The sequence below is a fragment of the Lycium ferocissimum genome, chromosome 9 (assembly GCF_029784015.1).
Source record: "Lycium ferocissimum isolate CSIRO_LF1 chromosome 9, AGI_CSIRO_Lferr_CH_V1, whole genome shotgun sequence".
Taxonomy (NCBI): Eukaryota; Viridiplantae; Streptophyta; class Magnoliopsida; order Solanales; family Solanaceae; genus Lycium; species Lycium ferocissimum.
In genome coordinates, this window is record NC_081350.1 from 40,743,319 (window position 1) to 40,769,966 (window position 26,648).

The 26,648-nt window shown below is 34.6% G+C and overlaps 3 protein-coding genes across 6 annotated transcripts; 1 reads left to right on the forward strand and 2 right to left on the reverse strand.

Moving 5' to 3' along the window:
• Positions 1-837: 837 nt before the first annotated feature.
• LOC132030795 (formin-like protein 13) lies at positions 838-13,238 on the reverse strand. Of its 4 annotated transcripts, none has more exons than XM_059420542.1 (20): positions 12,966-13,234; positions 10,262-10,962; positions 9,264-9,479; positions 8,990-9,173; positions 7,626-8,814; positions 7,406-7,532; positions 6,374-6,445; positions 5,639-5,737; positions 5,516-5,557; positions 5,331-5,411; positions 5,192-5,242; positions 5,000-5,081; positions 4,251-4,345; positions 3,798-3,869; positions 3,596-3,712; positions 2,835-2,903; positions 2,668-2,734; positions 1,310-2,129; positions 1,033-1,210; positions 838-890 (listed from the first exon to the last, which is right to left on the reverse strand). In XM_059420542.1, exons 1-18 carry the CDS (start codon positions 13,036-13,038, stop codon positions 1,987-1,989), a joined length of 3,480 nt encoding a protein of 1,159 aa, XP_059276525.1. In that variant the 5' UTR covers positions 13,039-13,234; the 3' UTR covers positions 838-890; positions 1,033-1,210; positions 1,310-1,986. The 4 variants fall into 4 exon arrangements, with proteins under 4 accessions (XP_059276525.1, XP_059276526.1, XP_059276527.1 ...); XM_059420543.1 differs by having other exon boundaries at positions 4,251-4,331; positions 4,998-5,081; XM_059420544.1 differs by lacking the exon at positions 6,374-6,445.
• A 7,777-nt stretch (positions 13,239-21,015) lies between these two features.
• Positions 21,016-22,230, reverse strand: LOC132031429 (BTB/POZ domain-containing protein At4g30940-like). The gene has a single exon (XM_059421394.1). The coding sequence runs from the start codon at positions 22,228-22,230 to the stop codon at positions 21,016-21,018; it is 1,215 nt and encodes a 404-aa protein (XP_059277377.1).
• Positions 22,231-25,643: 3,413 nt separating this feature from the next.
• LOC132031915 (uncharacterized) lies at positions 25,644-26,160 on the forward strand. The gene is given in 2 exon segments (XM_059421781.1): positions 25,644-25,694; positions 25,696-26,160. Coding segments are annotated over 2 exon segments (516 nt in total).
• Positions 26,161-26,648: the final 488 nt, after the last annotated feature.

Genomic DNA, 26,648 nt, shown 5'->3' on the forward strand with positions numbered 1-26,648 from the left:
TGAATTTGCTAAAGAGGATAAAACTCATACCTTTTTGAAATTTTTACTTTTCAGATAATTTTTATTTAATAACTCAAGTATAATTTTGAGTATTATTTGCAAGTTCTAAATTTTTTGTCCTTATTGATAAGTGCCCACGTGCAACTCACGTGTCCAAAACTAGTTAAATCAATAAACCGACCTGATTAACTCTATCTTCGTGCTCTGCAAAAGCTTAAACTCTCGTGAAACCAAAGCAAGTTCCCCTAAGCATTTTTGAATTATGACATAACTCGAATTTTAAATTATTAATTTACAACGTGCCGACCTCTGAAAGACTAGGTTGAGATAGTTATGCTCGTTGTCATTTAGTCATAAACATATCTGCTTACTTATCTAAGAACCAGGAGCTATTTACAAATATAATATTATATGAAACAGTTACTTGAAGAGATCGAGCTGCACCATCAACTTTCAAGTAGATAAAAAGTTAAAATAAATATAATTATAAGGAAACTATAAATTTTATCTCGATATGATTAGCTTATTCCCGTTTTGCTCCTCTCTTTTATTTTCCAAAATGATGGACGTAAATTAACGTTTTCAAACTATCATGTACGAATGTGCCTCATGGCAAGTGATACGTACAGCAATTTTTAATGGTGGAGGCAAGATTTTTATTAAAGGGGAGTGAAAAATATAATTTATACTACCTTTTTAAGGAAATTCAACCTATAGTATTTTTATTTATAGACATAAAAGAATTTTAACCTATCTATACATTGTAATTTTCTCATGAAGGAGTGTCAATCAACTCACCTTGGACGAAGGTAGCTCCGCCACTGCGACAAATATGGATTGCTAGAAAAGGAACATGATCTAAACTGCATATTATATTTACAAAGACATGCCTGGTGGCAAAGAAAATATTAAATTAATTAATTGAATCGTATGAAAAACCTATACAAATGGTAAAAAAATAAGTATATCAGAAAACAAAAAAGAGCATCTCCTCCAAGAGAAGTGTATATGACTTCTCTAGTGACTATTTACGATTGACACACCTGAAGCAAGCGCGGAGCTAGGAGCGGAACGGGCGCATCCGAACCCCTCTCGTTGGAAAAATTATATCGTATAGATAAAGTCAAATTTTCTTTTATGTATATATATAGTAGATGACTGCCTCCACCCTTGCTCAGAAGTTATCCCACTAGACAACTTCCGTGACATTCTGCAGAAACATTGAAAACAATTACGTATTAGACAAAGGCCATTCAAAACAAAGAAAAAAGAGCACCATCAGAACTATATATGAAGTTTGAAAGGTTACCTGTTAGAGAACTGTACAGTATACATCGCCAACTTTTCCATACAAAAGAATCTCCACTTTCCCATTTCACATTTACAACTGACTTCTCACTCCCAAGATCGAAGGGGGAGCTATATATGCAACATGCTAGATAGAGCAATTTCCACCACTTTCGCTTGGGAACTGTTAAGAAATAAACTTCGGGCCTAACTCAACCTCAAAAGTTAGATGACCAATGCCGACAAACTAACAAAAATGTCAATCATCTCCCCATTCATCATCAAGGACTGATATCTCACTCCCCAAATCTTCAATCTTGGTGAAGCTTCGCTACGATATAGAACAACTTCCATATAGTGCTGAAATGAGTGAAAAAGCTCCAGGAGCTTGCTTCAGTCCATTGAAACGTATCAATGATGTCGGTTTCCAAGATAATATGCTGATTGATATGATATATGAATACATTTTTTCTTTTCAATAACTGAGAAATCCGCTATTTCCAGCTCTGGGACTTGTTGGCTGACGGGCCTATCCCTCTAATCTTCTCGAGTTAAATACTAGACTTGGCTCCCCAGCAGGACTCGAACTTGTGATATATGCCTACCACACATCTCGTGTTGCACGAGCTTTACCGTTGAACCAAAGCCCAGGGCTGATATATAACTACATTGATTTGCACTACCTGAACGCTCAAAGTTTCAAGTTTTCTTATTTGAAGCACTTGTCCTCTGCTTCTCCTTAGCTTCCTTCTCTGCTTTCTTTCTCTCAAACTCCAGCTGCTTGCGATTATCCTCTAAGGCTTGATTGAACATTCTTTGGAAGCTCATTAATGTCGAGACAACTAGCAGGAAAAAGTACAATAGACATAAGCTGAAGATCATCTCATTCAGAAGAAGAATCGTTTTAATAACCACAACTTAGAGAATATTAGTATGACCAGATATAGCCATATGAAATTCTTAACAGCTTTTGTATTGACATGCATGAAGAGTAACAGTTTGTTTGACCAAAGCTTCTAAAAGCTGCTTATTTTGAAAAGTGTTTCTTGTCATAAGTGTTTTTCAGCAAAGTATTTTTGAAGAGTAACAGTTTGTGTCTAACTAATCAATCTTAAAAACACTTATGCCAATATTATGCAGCAATTTGTGCTTGGCTACGGTTCCAAAAGAGCTTATGAGGAAAAGCTACTTTTTTCAACTCTCTGAAAAAAAATAAGCACTTTTGGTTTCCCAGAAGCCTGGTCAACAAGCTATGAGACATCTTGTTGTAGAACCAATCAACATCTACAATTGACACAGGAGTACAATTGTAAAGAAGCTGCTCTCACTAACTGAAGAATAAAATACATAAAGTAGCTGATTGCCTAAATTGAATATTACCTTGTTCAAATGGACAACGGGCTGGGTCTTCTCCAAAATAAATAATCAACGAATCCACATTTTTGCCCTGTTACATGCAGCAGAAAAGGCACCACGCAAGCAATAAATCAATATCGACGAAATACTATAAGACCAAAAGAACCAGTGTCATAAAAGGTCAGACATACCACAGCAGAAAAGAGTTGGGCCAAGGAACTGACTTCGCCTTCGGCAGAGCTCAGAAACTCCTTCAGAGCCTGGCAAGTAGAAGATACACCAATTAATGAGAACACAGGTGTTCTACAATATTTTTTCTTTAGTTATCCCGACAAAATATGTGCAGCTAATAAGGGAACATGAAACAAAATTATCAAATTATTATGCATATACTTGGGTAATTTGCAAGAGGTCCCAACGTTTCGTCTCAGAACCAAGCAATTATCTTATATTCACAAGGAACCAAAAGTATGCGTGAAACAAAACAAGCTTATCATGATTTGGATATTGAAATTCCCAAATCAACGAGGACCTTCTATTGCACGTGTACTCAGGGGCAGTAGCCTCCCTCGACATTGTCTCCTACTCGGTTGCAATAGTAAAGGTCTAATACTTGTCTCACATGAGAGGGGGATAAAGGGTCGGGTGTGCAAGAGGTTGAGTGCGGGTGAGAACGGGGAGAGGGCAGTGACTAAAGAGGGAAGTAGAATAGAGAGCAGGTCAATGTCAAGCATGTCGGTTTCTACCCACATTCGGGAAAAAAACCATCTGTTCCATCTCGAGTTTTCATTAATGAGCCTCCATAATTAGGGAAAAATTTCAATTTTCAGTTGCATGGTTCGACAAAAAGAAGCATTTATTCGTATTGCAGGTGCCCAGAAGAAAATATTAAAGAGTTTGTCAGCTTGCACAGAATCAGTATGTTTGTGGATTAATTAAGCAGGTGGATTACCTTACAGAAATTCTCAGACATAAGTCCATCATTTTCTGACATGGACAGCTCTTGTACAACTTTCTCCATTCCTTTGCTAATCGCCTGCATTTCCTCTGCCAAATATTTCAGTTGAATCTGAAGAAAATTGTGATTAAGTCAGTAAGTGCCATCCATATCTCTAATAATTAACAATATCAGTAGTCAGTTCAAGTAAAGATACCTTCACTGCGGGTTCCAAGCTGGAAAGATCTTTAGAAAAATCGAGTAGTTCAGGCATTTTGTCAGCAAGGATCTAGCACAAAAAATTTCATAAAGCATTTTGTAAAAGATAATTGTTACCAGCACAAGTTTAATTCAAATGCATTTTGCCAGGATAAGACTTTAAAAGCTTTTAAATTTTTTTCCTTTTTTTTTCCGATGGTAGGTAGTTAAGACCTTAAATTATCATACTGCATAGCCACATTAAAGAAACCTCAAAGGATTTGCTTGCTAAGATCAAGTGTTAGAGGAAAAATGGTATCAACAAGATGAAAAATCTGGCAGTCTAACACACAAGGTGTCTTCTAGAGCATGAACAGTGCATTTGCATTCCACAGAAAACGCATGGAAAATTTGTAGATGTCATTATTCTGCTCTCATCAAGCTATTTACATTATAGAGTGCAGATCTTTACCTTGCAAAGATAATGCATGAGAGTCATATTTTTGTTCCATGAACGTGTGTCAGTTAGTTTAAGGAGGCTATCCAACTTGAAACCAGCAGCAGACCCTATAACAATAGCATCAAGACAAGCATGTGATTACAAAACAACGATAATTGCTCAAACAGAACATCAAAAATATATTAGAACTCCATGTACCACGTCCATGAAGCAAAGACGCTACGAAAATTTTAAGAGCGGAAATGCAAATATAGATGAGAATAGCTGAGAAATCAATAGTCTTTAGCCCCATATAGTTCTACCAACAAGGACGTTTTCAATCTGTTGATCTCTTAATGGAGACGAGTTCTCAAATACTCAATACAATATTCCCGGGTCAACAAATGTCATCTTACTCTTAGATCTCAAAATTTTCCTAACAAAGAACCTTAAGGTATACAAAGAGTTAGCTGGAGCAACACCCGCTTATCTTTTCTAGTAAGCTAGAAACCTGATTGGTACAACCTACATGGTGCTAACGCAAGGAATGAACGCCCCGAATGAGGATGAAGGTGGATTATTAAACAGTAGATACTCTCAATTCCGTTGTCCCGCTGTTTCCCTCGTGTGATACACTTTGTTACTTATAAACCAAACGAGTCCTGGTTTTGCAAAAGAGATACTTCAACCCACTCCGCTAACCAAAATAAGAAAGCAATAACATGGGATCAGGAAAATACGGTGAACAAAATAAGCTTCTACGAAAACAAATGTTAACCGACCTCTTGCAGTTCCCTGGTTGAGAGCATTTCCCAAATACAGAATTGTCTGTAGGATCCCTTTCAGTTTCGATGAACCTCTGATCTGAATTAGGACATGAAAGCAGATGAATCAACAGAAATATCAAGAAAGCATTTGCGAGTAATAAAAGATTAATCAAGAAGGAAGAAATAAAACAGAAGTAAGATATTTGCCTGATCAGTTACTGAATTCACAATATTCAGATTCTTCCTTAGGTCAGAAATCTGAAAATATTTGAAAAAGAAAAATACACCTTCAGCAAGACGAAACCCCAATTTCTAAAAGCAGGCAGCAGATGCACTGTCCTCTCACCTGGGATTGAAACTGAATCACATATGAGAAAACCCGTAGCTTGGACTCTATTCGTGGGACTTGTACCAGTTCTAACATAAACTGTTACAGAAAATAGTCACAGAAATATGTCAAGTATACAAGAAAGTCCCTGAAAGAGAAACTGATGTAGTAAACCAAGATAAGATTAGATCAGAACGGGAGACCTGTTCGCATCTACCCAACTTCTCTTTTTCTCCTTTATAACCCTGCAACAGAAACATTGGATAAATAAGTTCGTCCACACATTTCGATATGCAATGAGTAATATATCTTATTGCATTACTTACCTTGAGCACTTCCATTTCCTCCTTCGTTGGGCAAAACTTAATCAGGTTCTCCACTTGATCGATATCTAATGCTGAATCTTCCAAAGCAAGCACCGAAGTCTATCGAAAATATCAAAGTGGAATAAGCCAGTTTTCCAACAACAGAGACATCACTCAGTTTTCAACAGGTTACATAGTTATGAATACTGTAGTGGACCGCTACCATTTTTTATGACACTGGGACCACTTGGTACTGGAACATGAATTTTGAATCTTGTCATTATATGTCAATGTCAATGTAGGTTAGAAGTATCCTCCTTTTTTTTGTTTTTTGTCTTTTTGGTAAAGAGAGAAAATAGGGAAGTAACAATATTTTAAGCACCTATTACATTCTTTCATTTGACACCATTCACACATTTCATATTGCGCTGACATCGCCAAACTTATTGAAATCATGGAGAAGGAAATAACGATTATTCAGGAAAACATGGCAGAGATGATTATGAATATATGGTTCATCCAGCTGTACTCAGACCTGATTTGATATGCTTTACTTTAGCCGAGGGTGTATTGGAAATAGCCTCTCTATCTTCACAAGGTAGGGGTAAGGCTGCGTACACACCACCCTCCCCAGACCCCACTTGTGGGATTACATTGGGTATGTTGTTGCTGTAGCTGTACTCAGAGAATACACTTCTACACTAAGTAAGTTATGCCAAAAAAGAAGTCCAATATATGTGGATGAATTTTGCTTACCAGCATGTCATGCAGCGGTATCTTCACCTTAGAAAGCATAATTTCACAGTTATACGCCCGTCTATGATCAATCTACCAAAAAAAAAAAAAGGATTTAGCTAAATTATCAGTCTTAAAACTTTATCACAGTTCTGTCTTCTCTTCCCAGCTATTCCTGCCAGTAGCTTCCATCAGTATTATACAAGCATCAGGTAAGAGGAATTTATGAAATGTTACAAATTATGTAACAAGATTGCATTTAGATCGGTTGTTTAAAAACGTTAGGAAGCAAAATTATAAAATATAATTTATCTAAACAGCAAGATATCATTAAAAGAAAATCTCTAATACGAAACACCAAGATATTTTATTTATTGGTCGAGCATAGTAACTTAAAAGATCAACAAATTGTTAGTTAATATAAGTGTGATATCCTGCAATACGTCAAGTGAATGAGAATGTTCTTACATACTAACATAAGAGGGATTTATATCAACTAGAGATAACAACTGCGTTAAATGCTAGTACACGACACATAAAACCTTATATACTTGGTGGAACTAAAAACACATAGCTATGGAATCTATACGAATATGATAAGTCAGTCTGTTCCTTTTTGGGAAAAGACAACATTTGGTTAGCAGTTAGACTTGATGAAACCTCATTTACAGATTATAGTTCCACAGCTCCTTATATAATCACAATTTCTTAAGCTAAAACCTCTCTGAAATGGAAAAGATTTTAAGGAAAACATGAAATACTGTAACACACGGGGATGGAACAAGCGAGATGCATTAGGAAGACAACCAAGTAGAAGAGATTAAGTGATTTTGTTCATGAAGAGTGTAAATTAGAATTAAACTGGTCAAGAACTTCAAGCTTTTAGCTTATCAAAACAAACCAAAATTTAAGCTTTTAATGTTTATATCAAACCAAAATTTAAGCTTTTAATGTTTATATCAAACCATGGAATGTTGCAAAGGAATTTGTAAAACAAATTTCAGGAAAATATTGTGTGCATTAAATAACAAATTCAGATAACAGAAGAGTCACCAGCTGCACTTTCTGAGTCTTCTGTCCAAATTTGGTCCTCGAATTCCCATTCCTTCCTGAACCGGCTTGGTCTAAATTTTGAACTGAGAAGAGATGTACAAGTTCTGGCATATCAATCACTGATGACCTATAAAACAAAAACCCACAGAAGTAAATGAGACATTGTAGTTTGAAAAAAAGAGTTGACCACATAGCTGCATTAACAATATCAAAAACCTACTTGGAGGCATAGCTACATTTTTCAATTTCAGCCCAAAAGGTTCCTTGGACTGCTCTACTTATCTTTAACCAATGCAACGGCTTCAGCTTCTTTGTTGAATTGCTTCTTGAAGTCATAGTGCTAGACAACAGCCGTCGGTAATTTTTGTTAGGTGGAGGAGCAATAGGAGGGGGTGGAGATGGAGAAGCAGGCACATTATTCACCTTAGGAAAAGAAACCGGAGGAGGAGGAGGAGCGGAAGGAACACTCTTTGGGAGATTGTTATTATCCTTGAGAGATGAAACCAAGGGAGGAGGAGGTGGTACTGGTGGTACTGAATATAATTCTGTAGGCTTAGAAGCCTGTGAAGAAGGCAAAGGAGGTGGTGGAGGCGGACAGGGTCCTCCAGTTAAAGAAGAATTCTCCTTCACGGGCTGCCCAGGAAGTGGCGGAGACGGAGGCGGAGGCAGTAGAATTCCACCTTTGGAATCTATTTTTTCCTTCAAAGGCGGGGTAGGTTGAGGTGGAGGTGGAGGTGGCGGTGGAGGTTGAGGTGGTCCACTTATTGAGGAACAATTCTTTCTCAACACAGCAGTTGTAAGTAACAGGCATGGAGAAGAAGTAGGTGCTGGAGGAGGTGGCGGTGGTGGTGGCGGTGATGGTGATGACCCACTGCTGAAAGTTAAATTTTGCTTCAAAGGTGGTGCAGGAGTGGCTGGAGTTTGAGGAGTGGACACAGAAGCAGAATTCTCCTCCGATATAGGGGCTGAATGTGGTAGAGGTGGTGATGACGGCAACATCCCACTCTTATTAATTAACTTTTCTTCTAAATGTTTGATATTGGATATGGGCCCTGATGGAGAAGAACTTCCAGAAGGGCAAGTTGGCAGAACAGGTTCCATTTTGGCGATTTTGTCATTCTCAAATGGAGTTGAAGGAATCTCAAGAGGAAGCGGAGATGTGTCAGGTTGAGATACTGTAGGCTGGGATGGAGAAGGTACAGTGACAATACCTTGATCATTTGCAGGTAAAGGTGGAGGCGAAGACAAAGGCGAAGTGAGAACATCCGTCTTGAGCGGTCCAGTCTTGATTTCAGGTAGAGCGGAAACTTCTTTCAGCTTACCACATTCTTGTTCATGAAGTGAAGGATGTTCCACTGTTGTATGTTCATGAGGTGACACCGGCGATGATGTAGAAGAAGCACTAGATCCTACACTAAAACCAGTAGAAGTAAGCATTGGAAAAGAGATTGATGGCTGCAACTCTGATATTTTCATCTCAGTGTTTTTTCCAACAATTTGTAGTTGAGCACTAGATTCTCCACTAGAGCCAATAGGAGAAGATTTGAAAGAGCGATTGATTCTTGCAAGTAGGAATCATCTCACCTTTGGTTTCAACAAGCTGAAGCACATTCCCAGGAGCATCACAGTTTTGATTTAGCCAATCGGCACTGTTAAGGATTTCCTGAACTTTAGCAAATGCCTCCACTGGAAGGCCATCCTTCTTCTCAAAAGAAGACAAATCAACAGGGACTGCAGAAGCAGCAGCATCCATCTCCGAAAAAAGAACCTTCATCCGGTACATAATCGTAAACTTTTACACTTCTTGATATAGTGAACATAAAGATAAGAAAAGTGCATCTAAGGAGAATAGTGATACCTCCAGTCTGAAGTCTTTTGGAAATTGATCCTTAGCATCCCACAGTGTGTCAATTTCATCACGGTTAAGTATCAGAATGTTTGACTTAATAAAAGATGTGTTAAACATGGTCCGAAACATCATTTCTTCCCGGTCATCGTGCAAGTTGATACATTCCAAGACAACATCACCTTGTGTATGGCAATTGATATCAATCTTGACCAATTCACATTCTGCCTGCAACAACATGACAAATGCCTTGTCAATAGTTAAGCTGGACTCCAAATTGGTGATGTTTTCTGTTTTGAAATTTTAATTTGTTTCGATTACTTTATGATGGAAAAATTAAAGATATCTTAGTGTTCTTTTCTTGAAAAACCCTTTTTTTTTTTATAGAGGTCATACACCATAAAAGATGGAAAAGAGTAGGATAGAAAGTCCATATGGATTCTGTAAAATGCATGCTCAAGCATTTCACATATTACAGTACCAAAGAAAACCAATTTCCACTCAAAAAAGCCCATAGAAGGAATTGTATGTAAATTAAATACTCAAATGGTCCAATTCACTCTAAATCAAATATCCCTATTCCATTAAATACCATGATAATCTGTAACCAGATGTCGCTCAAGGAATAGAGTGAAATCAATTACTAGTCAAAGGAAGATGTCAGAAGCTTCAGTAAATCAAATCGTTAGATAGTCGATCTCGATCCACTCTAAATCTTACATAACACCCGTATCATAGTCATCCTATCAAAGACAGCACATCCCACATCTCCTCACTTTATATGAATTTTATCCAAAGAGTTTGACAAGCCCATCATCAGAGCAAGCATGATTTTTCAAGTGAAGTTTGGGGGGAAAACTTTGTTTTGGTAAGCCTGAAGTTTCTGGACAATTTGAAGCATGTCCGGTTAAAAGGAATTTATAAAGACACCCCTTCTTTCACAAGGATAGAAAAAATCCTGAGATTGCAAAGAATAATTGAGATTTCTGAAGGAAATAAAAATATCTAACCTGCTTGTAATGACGAACAACATTATTTTTCTTTGGTGTTGAGAACAAATTTTTTGGAGATTGATCAGCAACTATTAATGGACCCTTCCCATAAATACGGAACATAGGCCGGCAACCACCCTCGCCATCAAAGTTAGGTATCATCCTAATAATGATGCAATCCAAAGTGAGTGCTCTATCCATGGGAGGCCATTGCATGTTCGCATTCCTCCTTGCTACATACTGTAAATATCTTAGTTGAGAAGGAATTGGATTTAGTGGTTGCAACAAGTACAAAAGCTCACGAGGAGCCTGCTTATAAATCATGTCTAAGGTCTTCTGTTCCCCTGTGAAATGTCGTCTATATATCAATAATGCAGCCAACATAAACGCCAAAACTGGCCAACCACCCCATTCACAGTGCATTAAGAGCACATTTTGCTGCCCAAGGGAAAGCCAACTTTCACTGGATCTAAGGAAATGGTTTATCATCTCCATTGAGACCAACGGGCATCCTTCGTAGTGTCGAGGGTAGTCCATTATGGTCACATAATGCTCAGATAGATCGTTTGCAATCCGGCTTTGTGACTCACCTTCCCGAAAATTGAAAGCCAAAATTGACACGTCAGGGTAATGATCCTTAAGTTGGCTGATTACACCAGCAACATAACCTTTGTAATTTTTTTCCTCCCAAACATCAGTAGTGAAGCATCTATCAAATACTGCAAATAACAACAGATGCAGCAATTATTAGCTAAACTATTATGCAGCAGGCAAATATTTTATAATCATCTAATTTCATATCCGAATGAGTTCCCTCATATCCTACCATCTGAGCGCGCAAAAAAGAACCTAACAAATGATCACTTTTACAGTTTCCACATTTCCATAGTGAATTAGACAATCAAGTTAAAATATGCACATATATAGCAACATTAGCAACTTTTAATTAGAATGCTTTCTACTCAAGGTAAAAGGTCAATTTCTCAAATGTGGAGCTTTGGACAATTCAACAATTGTCTTTCATACACTGAAAGTTCTTCCATGTAATTTACCACTGTACAACAGGAAAAAAAGTGAACTTGAACCGAATGAGTTCCTTCATATCCTACCATTTAAGCGCACAAAAAAAAGACCTAACAGATGATCACCTTTACAGTTTCCATTTCCATAGATATAGCAAAATTAGTAATTATTTATCTCCACACAACAAGCAAACAGTTAATAGGAAAAAAAAATGCAAACAGAGACAAAAAAAATTAGACATTCAAGTTAAATCCGAACAAATTCAGCAAAATTAGACATTCAAATTAAAAACCAAACAAATACAGCAAAATCAGACATTCAAGTTAAACTCTCAACAAATAAAGCAAAATTAGCAATTTCTATCTCCAAATAAATCAAATTAATCAATTGGAGAAGTAGCAGTTATCTAGCTTGATCTCAACAAGCAAACAGTTAATAGAAGAAAAAGGACCTAAAAGATGATCACATTTACAGAAAAATTAGCAATTAATATCTCCAAAGAAATCAAATTTAGCAATTGGAGCAGCATTTAACTATTTATCTAGCTCGATCGCAACAATCAAACAGTAAACAGAGAAAGAAAAAAAAATGAAAAATTCAAGTTAAAATCCTACCACATAAAGCAAAATTAGCAATTTATATCCCCAACTAAATCAAATTTAGCAATTGGATTAGTATTTATCTAGCTCACTCGCTACAAGCTAACATTAAACCAAAAAAAAAATTAAAAAAAATGCAAACATAGAAAAGAAAAAAAAAAAGGAGACGTAGCAAAATCCGAACAAATACAGCAAAATTAGCAATTAATAACTGATGACTTCCAGGTGACACTCTACCACTGAGTTATATCCCTTCCCCACCCCATCGAGAAATAGAACTGACTAATCCTAAGTCAAAGGATCGAGAAACTCAACGCCACTATTCTTGAACAACTTGGAACCGGGCCTTCTCTAAAGTAAATAAAACTTAGCAATTGGAGTAGTATTTACTAATTATCTAGCTCGATCGCAACAAGCAAACAGTTAATACAAAAAAAAAAAAAATGCAAACAGAGAAAAAAAAAAAAGAGTAGTAAAATTAGACATTCAAGTTAAAATCCGAACAAATACAGCAAAACTAGTAATTACTATCTCCAAATAAATTAATCTTATCAATTGAAGTAGTATTTAACTATTTATCTAGCTCAATCGCTACAAGCAAACAGTAAACAAGAGATTAGCAATTAATATCTCCAAATATATCAAAATTTAAGCATTCAACTCAAAATCCAAACAAAAAAAGCAAAATTAACAATTTATATCTCCAAATAAATCAAATTTAGCAATTATCTAGCTCAATCACAACAAGCAAAGAGTAAACAGAAAAAAAATGCAAACAAATAAAAAAAAATGAAAAATTAGAATCCGAACAAATAAAGCAAAATTAGCAATTAATATCTCTAAAGTAAATCAAATTAGCAAACAGTTAATACAAAAAAAAAAATGCAAACAGAGCAAAAAAACAAAAAAAGAAAGTAAAATTAGACATTCAATTTAAAATCCGAACAAATAAAGCAAAGTTAGCAATTAATATATCCAAATAAATCAAAATTTAGCAATTCAAGTAGCATTTATCTAGCTCGATCGCAACAAGCAAACAGTAAATATTAAAAAAAATTGCAAAAAAAAAAAAAAAAAAAAAAAAAAAAAAAAAAACGAACCGTAAATTCTCTCGCTAATTTCCAATACTCCTTCAGGTGGTTTCCGATAAAACAATTTCCTAAACAACGCCATTTTTAATACTTACTGAAAAAAAAAAAAAAAAAACAGAGGTTCTTATTAGTTCGTTTCAATTAACATACATTTATGTTTATTGCATCAATTTTTAGATAGTTATATATATAATTTGTGTATGTTTCTCTGTGAATTTGAATAGAAAATTTGGTTTGTTTTGATCGAATTTTTTAGTATGTTATTTTTCTTTGTAAAGAAGAAAAGAAGTAGTTTACAGTTGTTAACAACTTTAACCGGGAAAAAAGTCAATCTTTTAAAGGTAAAGGGTCAAAAAGGCCCCTCTATTTTGAGAAAATGGCTAAAAATATCCCCGTTACAACATTGAATTAAAAATATTCTTCCCGTCATTAAAGTTTTCAGATATATTACTGCCTAACCAAATTTTTCAAAATAACCCGATTTTACTTTTTAACTCGCTCCATTTAAATCCGATCCAACTAAATAAAAAACTCATATTATTCGCTCCTGTGCCTAGTGGCTCCAGATGGATTTTTTATGTAACACTATTGGTCCTTTAATTATTGACATATTTTTGGTCCTTCTCCTTTTTTTCATTTCTTTCTAAAAAAATTTGTTTTATAACTTGTTTGACCAAAGCTTTTAAAATTAGCTTATTTTGAAAAGTATTTTTTTTTCAAAAGAATTTTAAAAAAAATATTTTTGATGAGAAGCAATTTGTGTTTGCCTAATTAATTTAAAAATCACTTTTAAATAGTAATTAGTGTTTGACTAAGCTTTCAAAAGGTACTTTTAAATGTATTTCTCAAATATGTTTATCAAAAAAACTATTTTTGAAGAAATGCTAAGTATTTTTTTTTTTTTTTAGCTTTTGAAAAATAACTTCTGTTCTCTCCAAAAACAACATTTTGTTTCAAGTCTAGGCCAAACAGGTTATGATTGAATATGACATTTTTTGCATCAATTTTTAGGTAGATATATGTAGTTTCTCTAAGGGATCGTTTGGTGCATGATATAAGTTGGGATATTCCGGTACTAATTTTTTGTATCATATTTGATAGAAAATATAAATTTATCCTGGTAGAAGATATAACTTCTACCAAACAAAGTATAAAATGAAGCACAATCTTAAGAATGAGATATTCCACCTTATCTAACTAACCTTGGGATTGTTTTATCCCATCAAAATGGGATAAATTAGTCCCGAAATTATAATTTCAAGATTATAATTTCGGAATAATTTAATCAGCGTACCAAACTACCCCTGAGATCCTATACGCAATTGAACAGAAAATTTGGTTGGTGTTGATCGAATTTTTTAAGTATATTTTTTTTCTTTGTACACAAGAAAAGGATAAGTGTACTGTACAAGCTGAAGGATCACCTGCTGCTAACAACTTTAACTGTCGTGGACGAAAATGCACAATTTTAACCGGGAAAAAGGTCAATCTTTTTTGCTTTTTTTTTTTATTTGAAAAATTAACTTAAATACTCCTTTTGTCTCAATTTATGTGATACGCTTTTATTTTTAGCGCAAAAAATGATAGACTCTTATATTTAAAAATAATTTAACTCAAAACTTCCTCTTTAACCTTAATGAAATAATTTAAGACCGCACAAGTATCTATAATTTATTTTAGACCACAAGTTTCAAATATCTTCTTAAATTGGGATAGAGTGTATATAATATACACATATGTTTATATATTGACTAGAAGCTGTAAATAATTTTGACTGAATGACCATTTGTGTAACTTTTCTCTTTCTTTTTTGGTTTCATAGTGATGTCCGATATTTTTTGCGGCTAATTTCCTGGGATCCTTAGTCGCCTCCTACCAATGACAGTGTGATAATCATGCTACTGTCATCCGTGAAAGCTAAAACAAAAGGAAAAAAATCATTTAATATTTTGTCTCTACTGAGAATTAAACCTGAGATTTTATGATACTAAGCCCACTTTATTGATCACTAAGTCACATCTTTGGATGTTAGTGATGTCCAACATTTATATTGGGATCATGATTAATTCAAGTTAGTGTCATATAAAACTCATTTAAGGGAGAAGTACTTCTTACAAGAATTTATTTTCATACTCAAGACTCAATTTGAGATATCTGATTAAAGATGCAGAAATGATGTCTATTCCACCGCAACCCTTAATAATATGATCAAAATTATTTTTGTTAACCATATGAAATTGGTTCGATTAATTAAGGTTTGATTCAACCACATCTTGGATGATGGTCAAATTTGTCCCTGTATTGGATGATATCCTAATAGGAACCAGAGAGTATAAAACTATTAATGACACGTGGATAGTCAACCCTGTAACATTTTTCCAGATATTTGTTATGAGCACAATTTTAAGTATCGACATAATATAGTTTTAAAATTCAAGATTGCTATGATTTTTATGAATATTTAAATAACACTCCTTATTTATAAAGATTTTTGGAAGTGAACAAATTATGTAGGCTGGTAAATTTAAATCTGATAATGTGGGCCAATCGAGTAGTTGGGCAGCCATAATCTTTTTATTAATACTTTGATAGTATTAAAATAGGAATATCGCTTAGTTAGATTATATATATTTATTCTGATAAAATATCAGAACAGTATATATAGTCATTATAAATAAAATAAAATTCTCACATTCAAAATGTAGACAATAATATACTTGAATAGCCAAGGAGGTTTGTTGACTTTTCGAGTGCTGGGGCCTTGGATGCTTGTCCGCATTTTTTCACCCTAATCTTCTTTTAAATATAAGCTTCAATATCTTTTTCAAGAAATTGATCGACGTGGCCATCTAGCAGTCCATCCCAAAATAAGTATCACATTAAAAAAAAAAAATATTTCAAAATAAGAGTCACTATAAAAATTTAAGATAAAAATTAGTAGTGTTTTCAACTATGCCCTTAGCATTAAAGAAGTAGTCCTCTTTAATATTGCTCAATTATAAAAATAAAAATAAAAAATCTAATAACTAGGAGTAGTTTAGTAAACTACACATTATATTTATTAATTTCATAATGAACATGATTTTTACTAAGATAACTTTTATTTTGAGAAAAGATCACAAACAGGATTACTACTGCATATTCCAAACGAGCTCTCCTATGCGGGGAGACTCCAATTAATAAATGCTGTCTTATTTTCAATTTATAGCTTTTGGGGTGCAGTCTTTATACTGCCCCAAAGTGTATTGAAAGAGATAGACAAGAAGTGTGGGGAATACCTTTGGGTTGGTAATGAGGAAAAACAGGAAGTCAATCTTGTGTCCTGGGAAAAATTATGCATGCCTAAATGTTTTGGGGTTGAACATCAAAGGTAGTAGGTTGTGGAACATTGCCTCTGTGGGTAAACTTTTGTGGCAACTAGCAAGGAATGAAGATTCTTTATGGGTAAAATGGGTCTATGGTATGTACATGAAGACTGATTTCATTATTTGGACCCACACGCCTCCATCAGATAGCAGTTGGTACTGGAGAAAGATTAATGCTTTAAAGACTGATATGCAGGCATGGTACGCTCAAGGAACTTATATGATGACCCCCAGTGGGCAATACTCTATTTCTAGTAGCTATGTGGCAATGCTGGGGCACCAAAGCAGACTCAGAGTTGCATCTTTGATATGGGGTGCTTCTGCACAACCAAAGCACAGGTTTATTGTTTGGTTGGTTGTACAAAGGAGGTTGCTGACCGAGGATAGACTTATGAGGCTACACATTCCGGTGGATAATACAAAACGTTGTTTATGTGATAGTCAACTGTGAAAACTCATCAACATGTATTTTTTGATTGTGAAAGGACTAAAAAGGTTAGAGCAGAGATGATACAATGGGCTGGAGTTCAAATTCCAGCAGGAGAACCTAAACATGTGATGGAGAGTATTAGAAGAAAGCATTGGAAATAATTCCAGAAGGAAGTGACTACAACTTTATGGGGAGCAGTTATCTACTATGTGTGGAAGAATAGGAACTGAAAAATCTTTAGAGGCATTAGTGCCAATATTGATGTAGTTGTTGCTCAGATTAAGCATGATTTTGTAATTAGATTACACTCGGTTAGGATGTCAAAAAAGGCTCAAAAGTGTAGGACTTGGTTACAAATATTCTTTGTGTAAGTAGTACTCAACAGGAGGCCTGATTTTCCCTGCACCCTTCCTGGAAGGTGAGAGGGGATTAGGTGTTCATTAGGTGTAATTATTTTTGGTGTTAACGGTAAACTTTACATAGTTACCAAAAGAAAAAAACTTATTTTGGGACTGAGAAAATAGAATTATAACTTTAATAAATCAAATAAAGTATATTTTTATTATTTTCATGGGTTTTCAACGACAATGGTAGAGAAAAAAAAGCGCTTAAAGCAAAGAAAATTGACTTGAAAGTTGTCAATTAGAGGATGCCCTAAGCCAATAATGTCTTTTTTGGGTCCAATCGAAGACTTTTAATGCATCTATTAAATGCATTTTCAAGACAATAAAACTATATACTGTATATGACATGTCATTAGATTAGCTGTTTCAGTTTTAGCAGGTGTGAAACAACATTCGCTCATTGAACCTTCATGGATAATCTATTTCTGACCAGTCAGTCTTCATCGGAGATTAGAGAGCAACTTTTTCTTTTCTTTTTCTAGTTGTTTCCCCTTCTTCTTTTACCACGTGTCACCAAACGTGGCAATTATACAACTCTAACATGGATAAGATTAGTTAGTTGTTAAAAGAGTGGTCGTGTAGTAGCTGGTTTGGAGGTGAGTTATGTAGGTACTATATTCTGCATAAGTAATATTATGTTTAGTAGCTGCTTAGGAGGTAAAATATTTATGAACGATATTTGGTTTACAATTTAGAAATCCACATAATTACATGCTTAAGTTATAAGGGAATATATGTATTATTTTATGCGGGATGAAACGTGAAATCACTAATATATGAATAGCTAAATCTTGCATAAACTTATACATAGATTATGTCACAATTAATCCATGTATTGTTGGGTGTGCGAACAAAAGTCTCACATTGATAGCTAAAAATATTAAGAAGCTACATATAAGGTGTCAGAACTCTTAATGATGTGAGACCTTTAGGGGAAAACCGTGCGGGTGTGGCCCAAAACGCACAATATCATACCATGCAAGAGTATCTGCGGGTTGGTTAGCCCAACAACTCGTATCAGAGTTCAGGTTCGGCCGGACGAGTATGGTGAAAGCAGATGATGGCATAGGGCTTTCGTTGCCATAAATACTCAGACGATGTGGGTGACACAAAATGAATCTCGAACATTGACTCTTGGATTGTGGTAATGAGCACATGGACTTAGTTCGAGGAGAAGACTCATTGATTGTGGTGATGGGCCACGTGGAACTTAGTTTGAGAGGAAGATTGTTGGGTGTGCGAACAAAAGTCTCACATTGATACCTGAAAAGATTAAGAAGCCACATAAGGTGTGAGACCTTTAGGAAAATTGTATGGGCTTGACCAAAAGTAGATAACATCACACCATGTTAAGTAGGGCAATTTGTAGGATTGTCCTTCGCTAAGGTGGTCTTTAATTTTTGCCCCTCAAAATGGCGGTCTTTAACATTTGCCCTTTAGGCAGAATTTTTTTTCTTGCGATTTTTTTTTTTACTGAGCTGGGGTTCGAACCCACAACCTCGGGGTATTAGGCGAAGGGAAAAACTTAAAGACCACCAATTTGAAGAGCAAAAATTGGAGACCACCCAAATGAAGGACAATCCACGCAAAAAAAAAAAGAGGAAGTGTTAAGAGTGTCAGTAGGCTGATTGAGCCCAACATGTATTACTAATGCGTGCGTAACTTTAACCAACTGTCTAACGATACCTTAAGAGCATATTTGATAATCCAGGAAACCGTGGGATAGTTCTGTTGACAGATAAGTATCAAGTTGAGTAAAAATCAATTGTTGAGGTGCAAATTTAGATTTTTTTCTTTCCTTATTTAAGCACTTAGGAAAAAAACTGCAATAATTAATAGATGAAGACGTTTCTTGTAAAATATATAAGTATTGTTGCTCGTTTTTACAAAACCAAATCACCAATCAAAGGAGAGAATTTATGTCTCTAATATATGACCATTGATTAGTCATTGGTTAACACGTGATTTTCTCTCCATTTCTTCCGGTAGCTACTTAGATTGTTAACACGTGTTTCATTAAAATTTTAATGACCATGATCAGTTTAGTATTAACCCCGGTTTACATAATCTCTCTTCTTCCCTTAATTACCTATGTTCAAAATCCAAGACTCTCATCAGCATCCTTCTTCGCATTCTTTTCTCAGTTTCTTAATTCCTTTTTCAAAAGAGAATCAAGGTTGGCAAGAATTATATCCAGGATTTACTTAAATTGATAGAAGTCAAATAGACAATTCATATTTAGAGATACGGAAAAAAAGAAGAAAAAAATCAACATGTAAAAAACATATCAACATGTAAAAAACATCTTTCGTTCTTAGTATTGGGTTAGCAAAATCAGACTCTTTTCTGTCCATACTATGAATCCAAGCACAGGTCTCATTGAATGAAGTTTTTACAAATTATAGTGAGCTCCAATATCCTTATGGACTGCCAACATTTTCAATTTTTCGAGTATTACATCTAGTCTCTTTTTTGTTTTGTCTTCTTTAATTTTGTTCTATTCTTCTATGACTACATGGTAAATACCAGTCAGAAAAGAGTTCCGGAATTAAAAAATGGGTGGAACATTCAACTGAGTTCCGGAATTAAAAAATGGGTGGAACATTCAGTTGATTCACTTTTACTCATCAGATTCACCCACCAGATACTAAAAACTCATTTCAAAACAAGACATGTAAGTTCAAATTCAACCTACAATCTTTATAAACGAAAAGCTCTTGCACGGATTCCAAATTGTTAAGGCTTAGTTGCAATTCTAAAAAGGACAGGAGAAGAGGAAGATGAAATGGGTGTGAATTTGGGTTCTTGAAGAGGGGAGCAAGTATGGGTTCTATGAGAGAGAAGTTAACTTAACCACAGTTAATAAGATAAATCAAATCTTGGTCGTTAAACTATTAATGGGATACGTGTCAAAAAATCTAAATGCTCAACTGGACGAAATGGAGAGAATACTACTGGAGAGGAGCCAAGTCCGTTTATTGTGGGACTAGCCAATTCAACTAGACCGGGATTCATTCCCGTTAGCATTTAGTCATAAGTTAGTCTCTTTTGGTCGGGCTTTGGCCTATAATAAGATTATGAATAAGCTATTCATTCACCATCCGAATTGATTTAGAAAAACTCCTAAATGAAAGTAGACTAGTCAATCGATCGCTGGGATTGAAAGAAAAGCCAATAGATGAGGTAGGCTAGCATAGCATGTGACAAAGTCCGTCTCTTTTGGCAGGGTCTATAAAATAATTGAATAAGCTATTTATTTTACATCCTTCCGGATAAAAAAACCTTGTAAATGATAATAGTAGAGTAGTCAATCGATCTCGGTCACTGATAGATAGGAAAGCCTATAGATGAGGTAGGCAATGATAAATTATTGACCAAAAAAGTATATTAAATGAGAAACAATCGTATTTTGAATGAAAGAAAAAAAAAAAAAAAAAAAAAAAGAGAGAGAGAGAATACGCAATCATGTTTCAAATATACAAAAACAGCTATATCCAACTGATTATGAATTTTTTTTTAGAAGAATTCATGCATCTACTGGAAGCAAAACCAAATTGAAAATGTTTGTTAATCAATCGATTTATATAGAACTTCACTTTTGATCATTCTATGATATTCACCATATAAAAAAAATGATCTATGATCCATGTTTGCAACTTAGTTCTGTCCTTAAATCATCAGCTATAGTTTCTTGATCCACCAACTAACTCTAACAACCTATTGAAAATATAGGAGTAAGAAGGAAACCAAATCAAACTAGGAGCTAGATTCATATAATTGGTGAACGAGGGGTCTCCCATACATCAATAACATTTTCTTTATTATGAAGAGTAAAAAGACGGTCACCACCAATTGAAAAATCACGAATTGGAAAGACTATGTCGAAGCTGTGATGTTAGAAGCCAATCAGAACCAAAATACACTGCAATTCTATTTCCCATTGATGCAAACAATTGGCCCTCGTGAAATGCCAATTTGGGACAACATGCAACAGAAGAAGGCCTAATCGTAGTTCTCCAATTAACACCCACATCAGTACTCCTCAAATCCATGAAACCCAAACCCACGTACCAATCTACTGCACAAATCGAACTACTCTCCTCTATCGTTATTGCATCTATAATAGCACAAAAGTACCCTTTGTTGCGATTATTAGCCAATGACCAAACGATATTGTTTTCTCTAAAGTCAAACAAGACGATATCATTCTTTGGATACAAATAAAGGGCCATCAAACAGTTGGTACCATGTAACCATTGCAGCTGGATAGCTTTTTCATGCTTGCAATATCGCGGCCTATGGAGGAAATCTATTAGCTTACCCGTGACTAAATCCCAAACGCCAATCCCATGGTCACCGCCAGTGTTTTCACAACTCGAGAACAACTTGTAATCTGAGACAAAAGCTAGTGTACTTGCTGTGGCAAATGGAGCTAAATCGTTCAATTTATCTGTAACTTGAAATTTATACCTCGACTTCCCTGTGGATGCATTGAATAGCCCCATGCCTCCATTAGCTAGCTTTTCATCAGAGCTTATCGCAATATTTTCAAGATCAACCCAACAAACATCATTCACCTTATCATTCCCAGTATGAATTATAGGGTGTTCGTCTAGCATCCAGTCGTACACGCGAACCACACTACCCTGACGCACACAACACCATCCACTTGGGCTAGTTCGAATAGCCCCAGCAACCTCACCATCCGCTGCTGGCCAGCCAGTTATGGACCGTGCCAATCGAGCCCTATTCCCGTCAAACGGACCCCACTCAGCTGACCTGACATGATCAAGAATGCCATAATAATCGGCCTCTCTGTATAGGAGTTTTTTATCGATATTCGGAGGAATATAAAGCTCCCCAGTTCTGAGTAGGTTAAGAAGGACGGCGAAATAATCAGGGTCTCTATCAATGAAGTGTTCATGAGTGACTGCTGAATCAGAATGCAGGTTCCAATTATCATCAAACATGGCTCCAAAGAGTGAATTTTTGCCAGCAATTTCTAAGGTTGTGGCCGTAGTTTCGAAGATTTTGCCACCAACATTGAGTTTCACCTTGTCTTTCGGAGTTCCCATTATTCAAAAGTTGCCAAAAATAGTGAAATGAAGTTGAAATTTTGCTGAAAATATATGGTGTATATATATATATAGACCTAAAAGGCATTAGTGGGCAGTCTATACCAATTCCCAAGGAGGAGAGCTACCTTGGGCATACAAAGAGTTTTGGTGTCTGTTTAGTTTCTCCATGCAGATTTATTTTCTCCATGTTTCAATTCAAGGAATGTAAACGGTTGTTATTAAAATTTGAGATTGAGACTGTTATTATTATTATTTTTAAAGTCTTGGAGGATAGTAAACAAATGACGGATTCTAAATTAAATTTGTTTCTAATAAACTATTTTCTCCATGTTTCAATTCATGTATTGTTGCTCGGTTTTACAAAACCAAATTACCAATCAAAGAAGAGAATGACTTCTAACCTATGGCCAGTAATCATATTTTGCCATATTTTAAACTGTGTAACTTTTTTTTTTTTTTTTTTTTTTTAATTTGGTTTTCTTATTTGGGGTCATGACCAATTCCTCATATTTTGCTGTAATATTTTCCTTGCATTCCTACATCGATTACGTTTCTTTTTAGCTTAGGCCAGGGTCCATCGGAAACAAGCTCTCTACCCCCCACAAAGGTAGAGATAAGATCTGCTCACATCCTGCCTTTTTCAGACTCCACTTATGGAATTATACGGGGTATGTTGTTGTTGTTGGTCATGGCTAATCCAACTTAGCGCCACAACCTTCGATGATAGAGTCAATCTTTTTTTTTTTTTTTTTTTTTTTGGTTAACCTTGCAAGATTGGTTCGATTAATTCAGTCTTACGTTGGATAGGCTAGAAATGACATGCCAAATTTTTTTGCGATTTTCGGGATTTAATCTGAATATTTTAGTTAATTAGGGTGAAACAATTCAATCATCCAACTACATCTACCAGGTGATGGTCAAATTTGTTCGTGTACTATGTGATATATCCTAATAGAAAGTATAGAAGTATAAAACTAATAATGACACGTGGAAGGTCAACCCCTGTAATATATTCAAAATAATTGTTATGAGCACATTTTTAAGCATCTAGAAACGTTTTTTTTTTAAATCTTTCAAGTATAAACAGTCTCATAAATTTATCAGATTTTCATTTGTATAGATCTTGAAAATATTGCTATGATTTTATGAATATTTAAATAACACTCCTTTATTTACAAAGATTTTGGGAAATGAAAAAAATATGTAGGCTGGTAAATTTAAATCTGATAATGTGGGACAATCGAGTAGTTGGGCAGCCATAAGCTTTTTATTAATACTTTAGTAGTATTAAAATAGGAATATCACTTAGTTAGATTATATATATTATTCAGATAAAATATCGGAACAGTATATTACAGTCATTATTATAAATAAAATAAAATTTTCACATTCAAAATGTAGATCCAATAATATACTCGAATAGCCAAGGAGGCTTGTTGACTTTTCGAGCGAGGCTTGTCCACACATTCTTCACCCTTAATTTTCTTTTAAAGATCGTTTCAATATCTTTTTCAAGAAATTGAATCGAACGTACCATCTAGCATTTCGTCCCAAAATAAGTGTCTGCATTTGTTTTAAAATAAGTATTATTTTAGGAATTCAAGATAAAAATTAGTAAGTATTTCTAACTATATTCTTAGCATTAAAGAAGTAGTCTTCTTTAATATTGCTTAATTATAAAAAATAAAAAAAAATATGAATAGTTTAGTAAACTGCACATCATATTTATTAATTTCTTAATAATCATGATTTTTATTAAGATAACATTTATTTTGGGACGGAGAGAGCAGTATTATAACTTTAATGAATCAAATCAAGTATATTGTTATTACTATTATTATTATATCCATGTTTTTTTTAACGGACAATGGTAGAGGAAAAAAGCGCTTATAAATTAAAGCAAAGAAATTGACTTGAAAGTTGTTCAACTGAAGGAGGACACCCTAAGTCAATGATGACCAAAAACACTTCTTTGGGTTCAATCGAAGATTTTTAGTGCCTCTTTTACGTACATTTTCAAGACGATAAAACAATATATGACATGTCATTAGATTAGTTGTTGTTTCAATTTTATCAGATGTGAAACAACATTCGATCATTTATAGTAGAACCTACATGGATAATCTATTTCTGACCAGTCAGTCCTCTTAGAAGATTAGAGAGCAACTTTTTCTTTTCTTTTTTCTTCTAGTTGTTTCCCCTTCTTTTTTTACCACGTGTCACCAAAAGTGGCAATTATACAACTCTAACATGGATAAAATTAGTTGGAGTTCGTTAAGATGGGTGATCGTCTAGTAGTCGATTTGAGGGTGAATTATGTAAGTATTATATTCTGCATAAGTAATACTATGTTAGTAGCTGTTTAGGAGGTAAAAAGTAATTTTTTTTTTTTTTACCGGACAATGAAGAATTCTTTTTACCGGACAATGAAGAATTCAAACAAGGCAATCTGGAGGCGAATTCACTTGTGACTATTGAAAAATTGGTCCGCGAGGTGTTTTTATATGTGTGATTTTCTATGTTTTTAAAAAGTAATTTATTTTAACTATTCCAATTAGGATTCGTGAAAAAGAGAACTAGTTTAGGAAAGAAATTCTTTTAACTATTCCAAGTAGGATTCGTACAAAACAATATTCTTAAAAAGAACTTGGAAAAAACTAAAAGCATTCCTAACATAGACCAATTTCTGGATTCCTAGGGATAAATCACTTGACATAATTAATTATTGGCGGTACCATTTTGCTATAATTATTTATTATTGGAACCGGATATATATATATATATATATATATATATATAATTTAACATGTCATTTATAAGGTAAAACTCTATAAAAATGATAAGTCTATGATAATTAACGTGTTATGGTGTTCACCAGGATTTGACCAAAAAATCAAGACGATCACCATAACTTGCTGTTAAGGCAAGTCTACTTGGTGATTGGGCGTGATTTTGTTCCCGACTCTAGCCTAAAGATTAATTTTCGCACAGTTTTCTTTACGAGATCATAATTTAAACGGTGGCATCAGAAGACGCTATTTGTGCAAATCAGCCAAAAATCTATAATTATAGGAATTAAAACCCTATTATATGATTAACTTGACAAGTGCCGTATTATAAATATATTGAAAAACTAAGTCAAGAACAAATCACATGAGTAATATTTAATATCAATCGAGTCACACACCATGATTCAAAGAACTTAACTCATGCAATCTTGAAAACTGGAGACATGCGTAAATATACTTATCTATACCCTTGAAAAATTGATCACTACACCAAACTTGATCAACTAATTAACCACTATAAATTCCTCACTAAACAATCACTCTTATATCCTCAAAAAAAAAAAAAAAAAAAAAAAAAAAAAAAAACTATAGAAAGTGTTCCAAGTATTTCATATTATAGCCATGGCTAAAATAAACTCCCTCTCCTTTCTTATCATCCTTCTCATCATTGCCTTAAACTTTATTAAACTTTATTAATAGTTTAGCCAATGAACATAACTCTAATGATAATACTGCAATAATCCCACAAGAGAAAGATATCAAATGGTTGCATATTTGGCCATTTGTTCCACCACCACCTTCATCAACTGGTCATTTTCCTAAATTTCCATTCCCAAAAATATTTCCCTGGCCTCGACTTTTGCCACCTAACCTTAATTCTCTAAGTACTGAGAAAAGTTCCGATTACATAAGCATGCACAACAGTCAGAACGTGCTGAAAAATAAATCGTGTGCCTCAATCATTGAACGATGTATAATTTGCGTTCGTCGCAAATGTTCTTTCTCATATGGTACTTGTTGTGAGGCTATTACTAAATTTGGTGCTAAGGAATGCAACAAGTTGTATGAATATGCCATGATTAAAAATCAGTGTACAATTAGCCCATTAGCTGCTCCTCCAAGTCAGGGGCGTATTTAGGAAGAAATTTTGGGACACGTGAACACATGATCTCTCCGTAAATTAGGTATTTTATGTATATATTTTCTAAAAGTGGTATAATATTACCTACTGGAGCACATGCTACAAAAAGGATAAATGGTGCACTTGATTGAAGGTTGAGTTTTTTACCTAGAGAACTAGGGATCAATTCCCACTTAGCACATTTTTTTCCTTCTCTTTTTTTAATGGTGAACCCATGATCTAAAAATCCTAGATTCGCCTACAGCTAATTAATTAAACTTTGTGGAATTACTAAGATATTCAGACTGTGATTTATGTGAGAATAAATTAATGAAGTGGTTTCTTAGTGGTAATTATCAAAGTACAGTGTACTATGTTCGTATCCTTGTGGTAAATGCAATAAAAGAGTACTCTGCAATAAAATAAAGTTCTTGTTTAATATTAGATGCTACTGATCTTTCAGTGGCGGACCTGAGATTTTAAAGTTGTGGGTGCTCTGCTGCCTT

Excerpts from the sequence above, each read along its gene's own strand:
- LOC132030795 (XM_059420542.1), bottom strand. The coding sequence starts at position 13,038 with ATGGCGTTGTTTAGGAAATTGTTTTATCGGAAACCACCTGAAGGAGTA. Across the intron at positions 3,870-4,250 it reads TCATGCATTATCTTTGCAAG|ATCCTTGCTGACAAAATGCC; the intron begins GTAAAGATCTGC and ends TTTTTGTGCTAG. Across the intron at positions 2,130-2,667 it reads CCGTTGTCCATTTGAACAAG|TTGTCTCGACATTAATGAGC; the intron begins GTAATATTCAAT and ends TTTTCCTGCTAG.
- LOC132031429 (XM_059421394.1), bottom strand. The coding sequence starts at position 22,230 with ATGGGAACTCCGAAAGACAAGGTGAAACTCAATGTTGGTGGCAAAATC.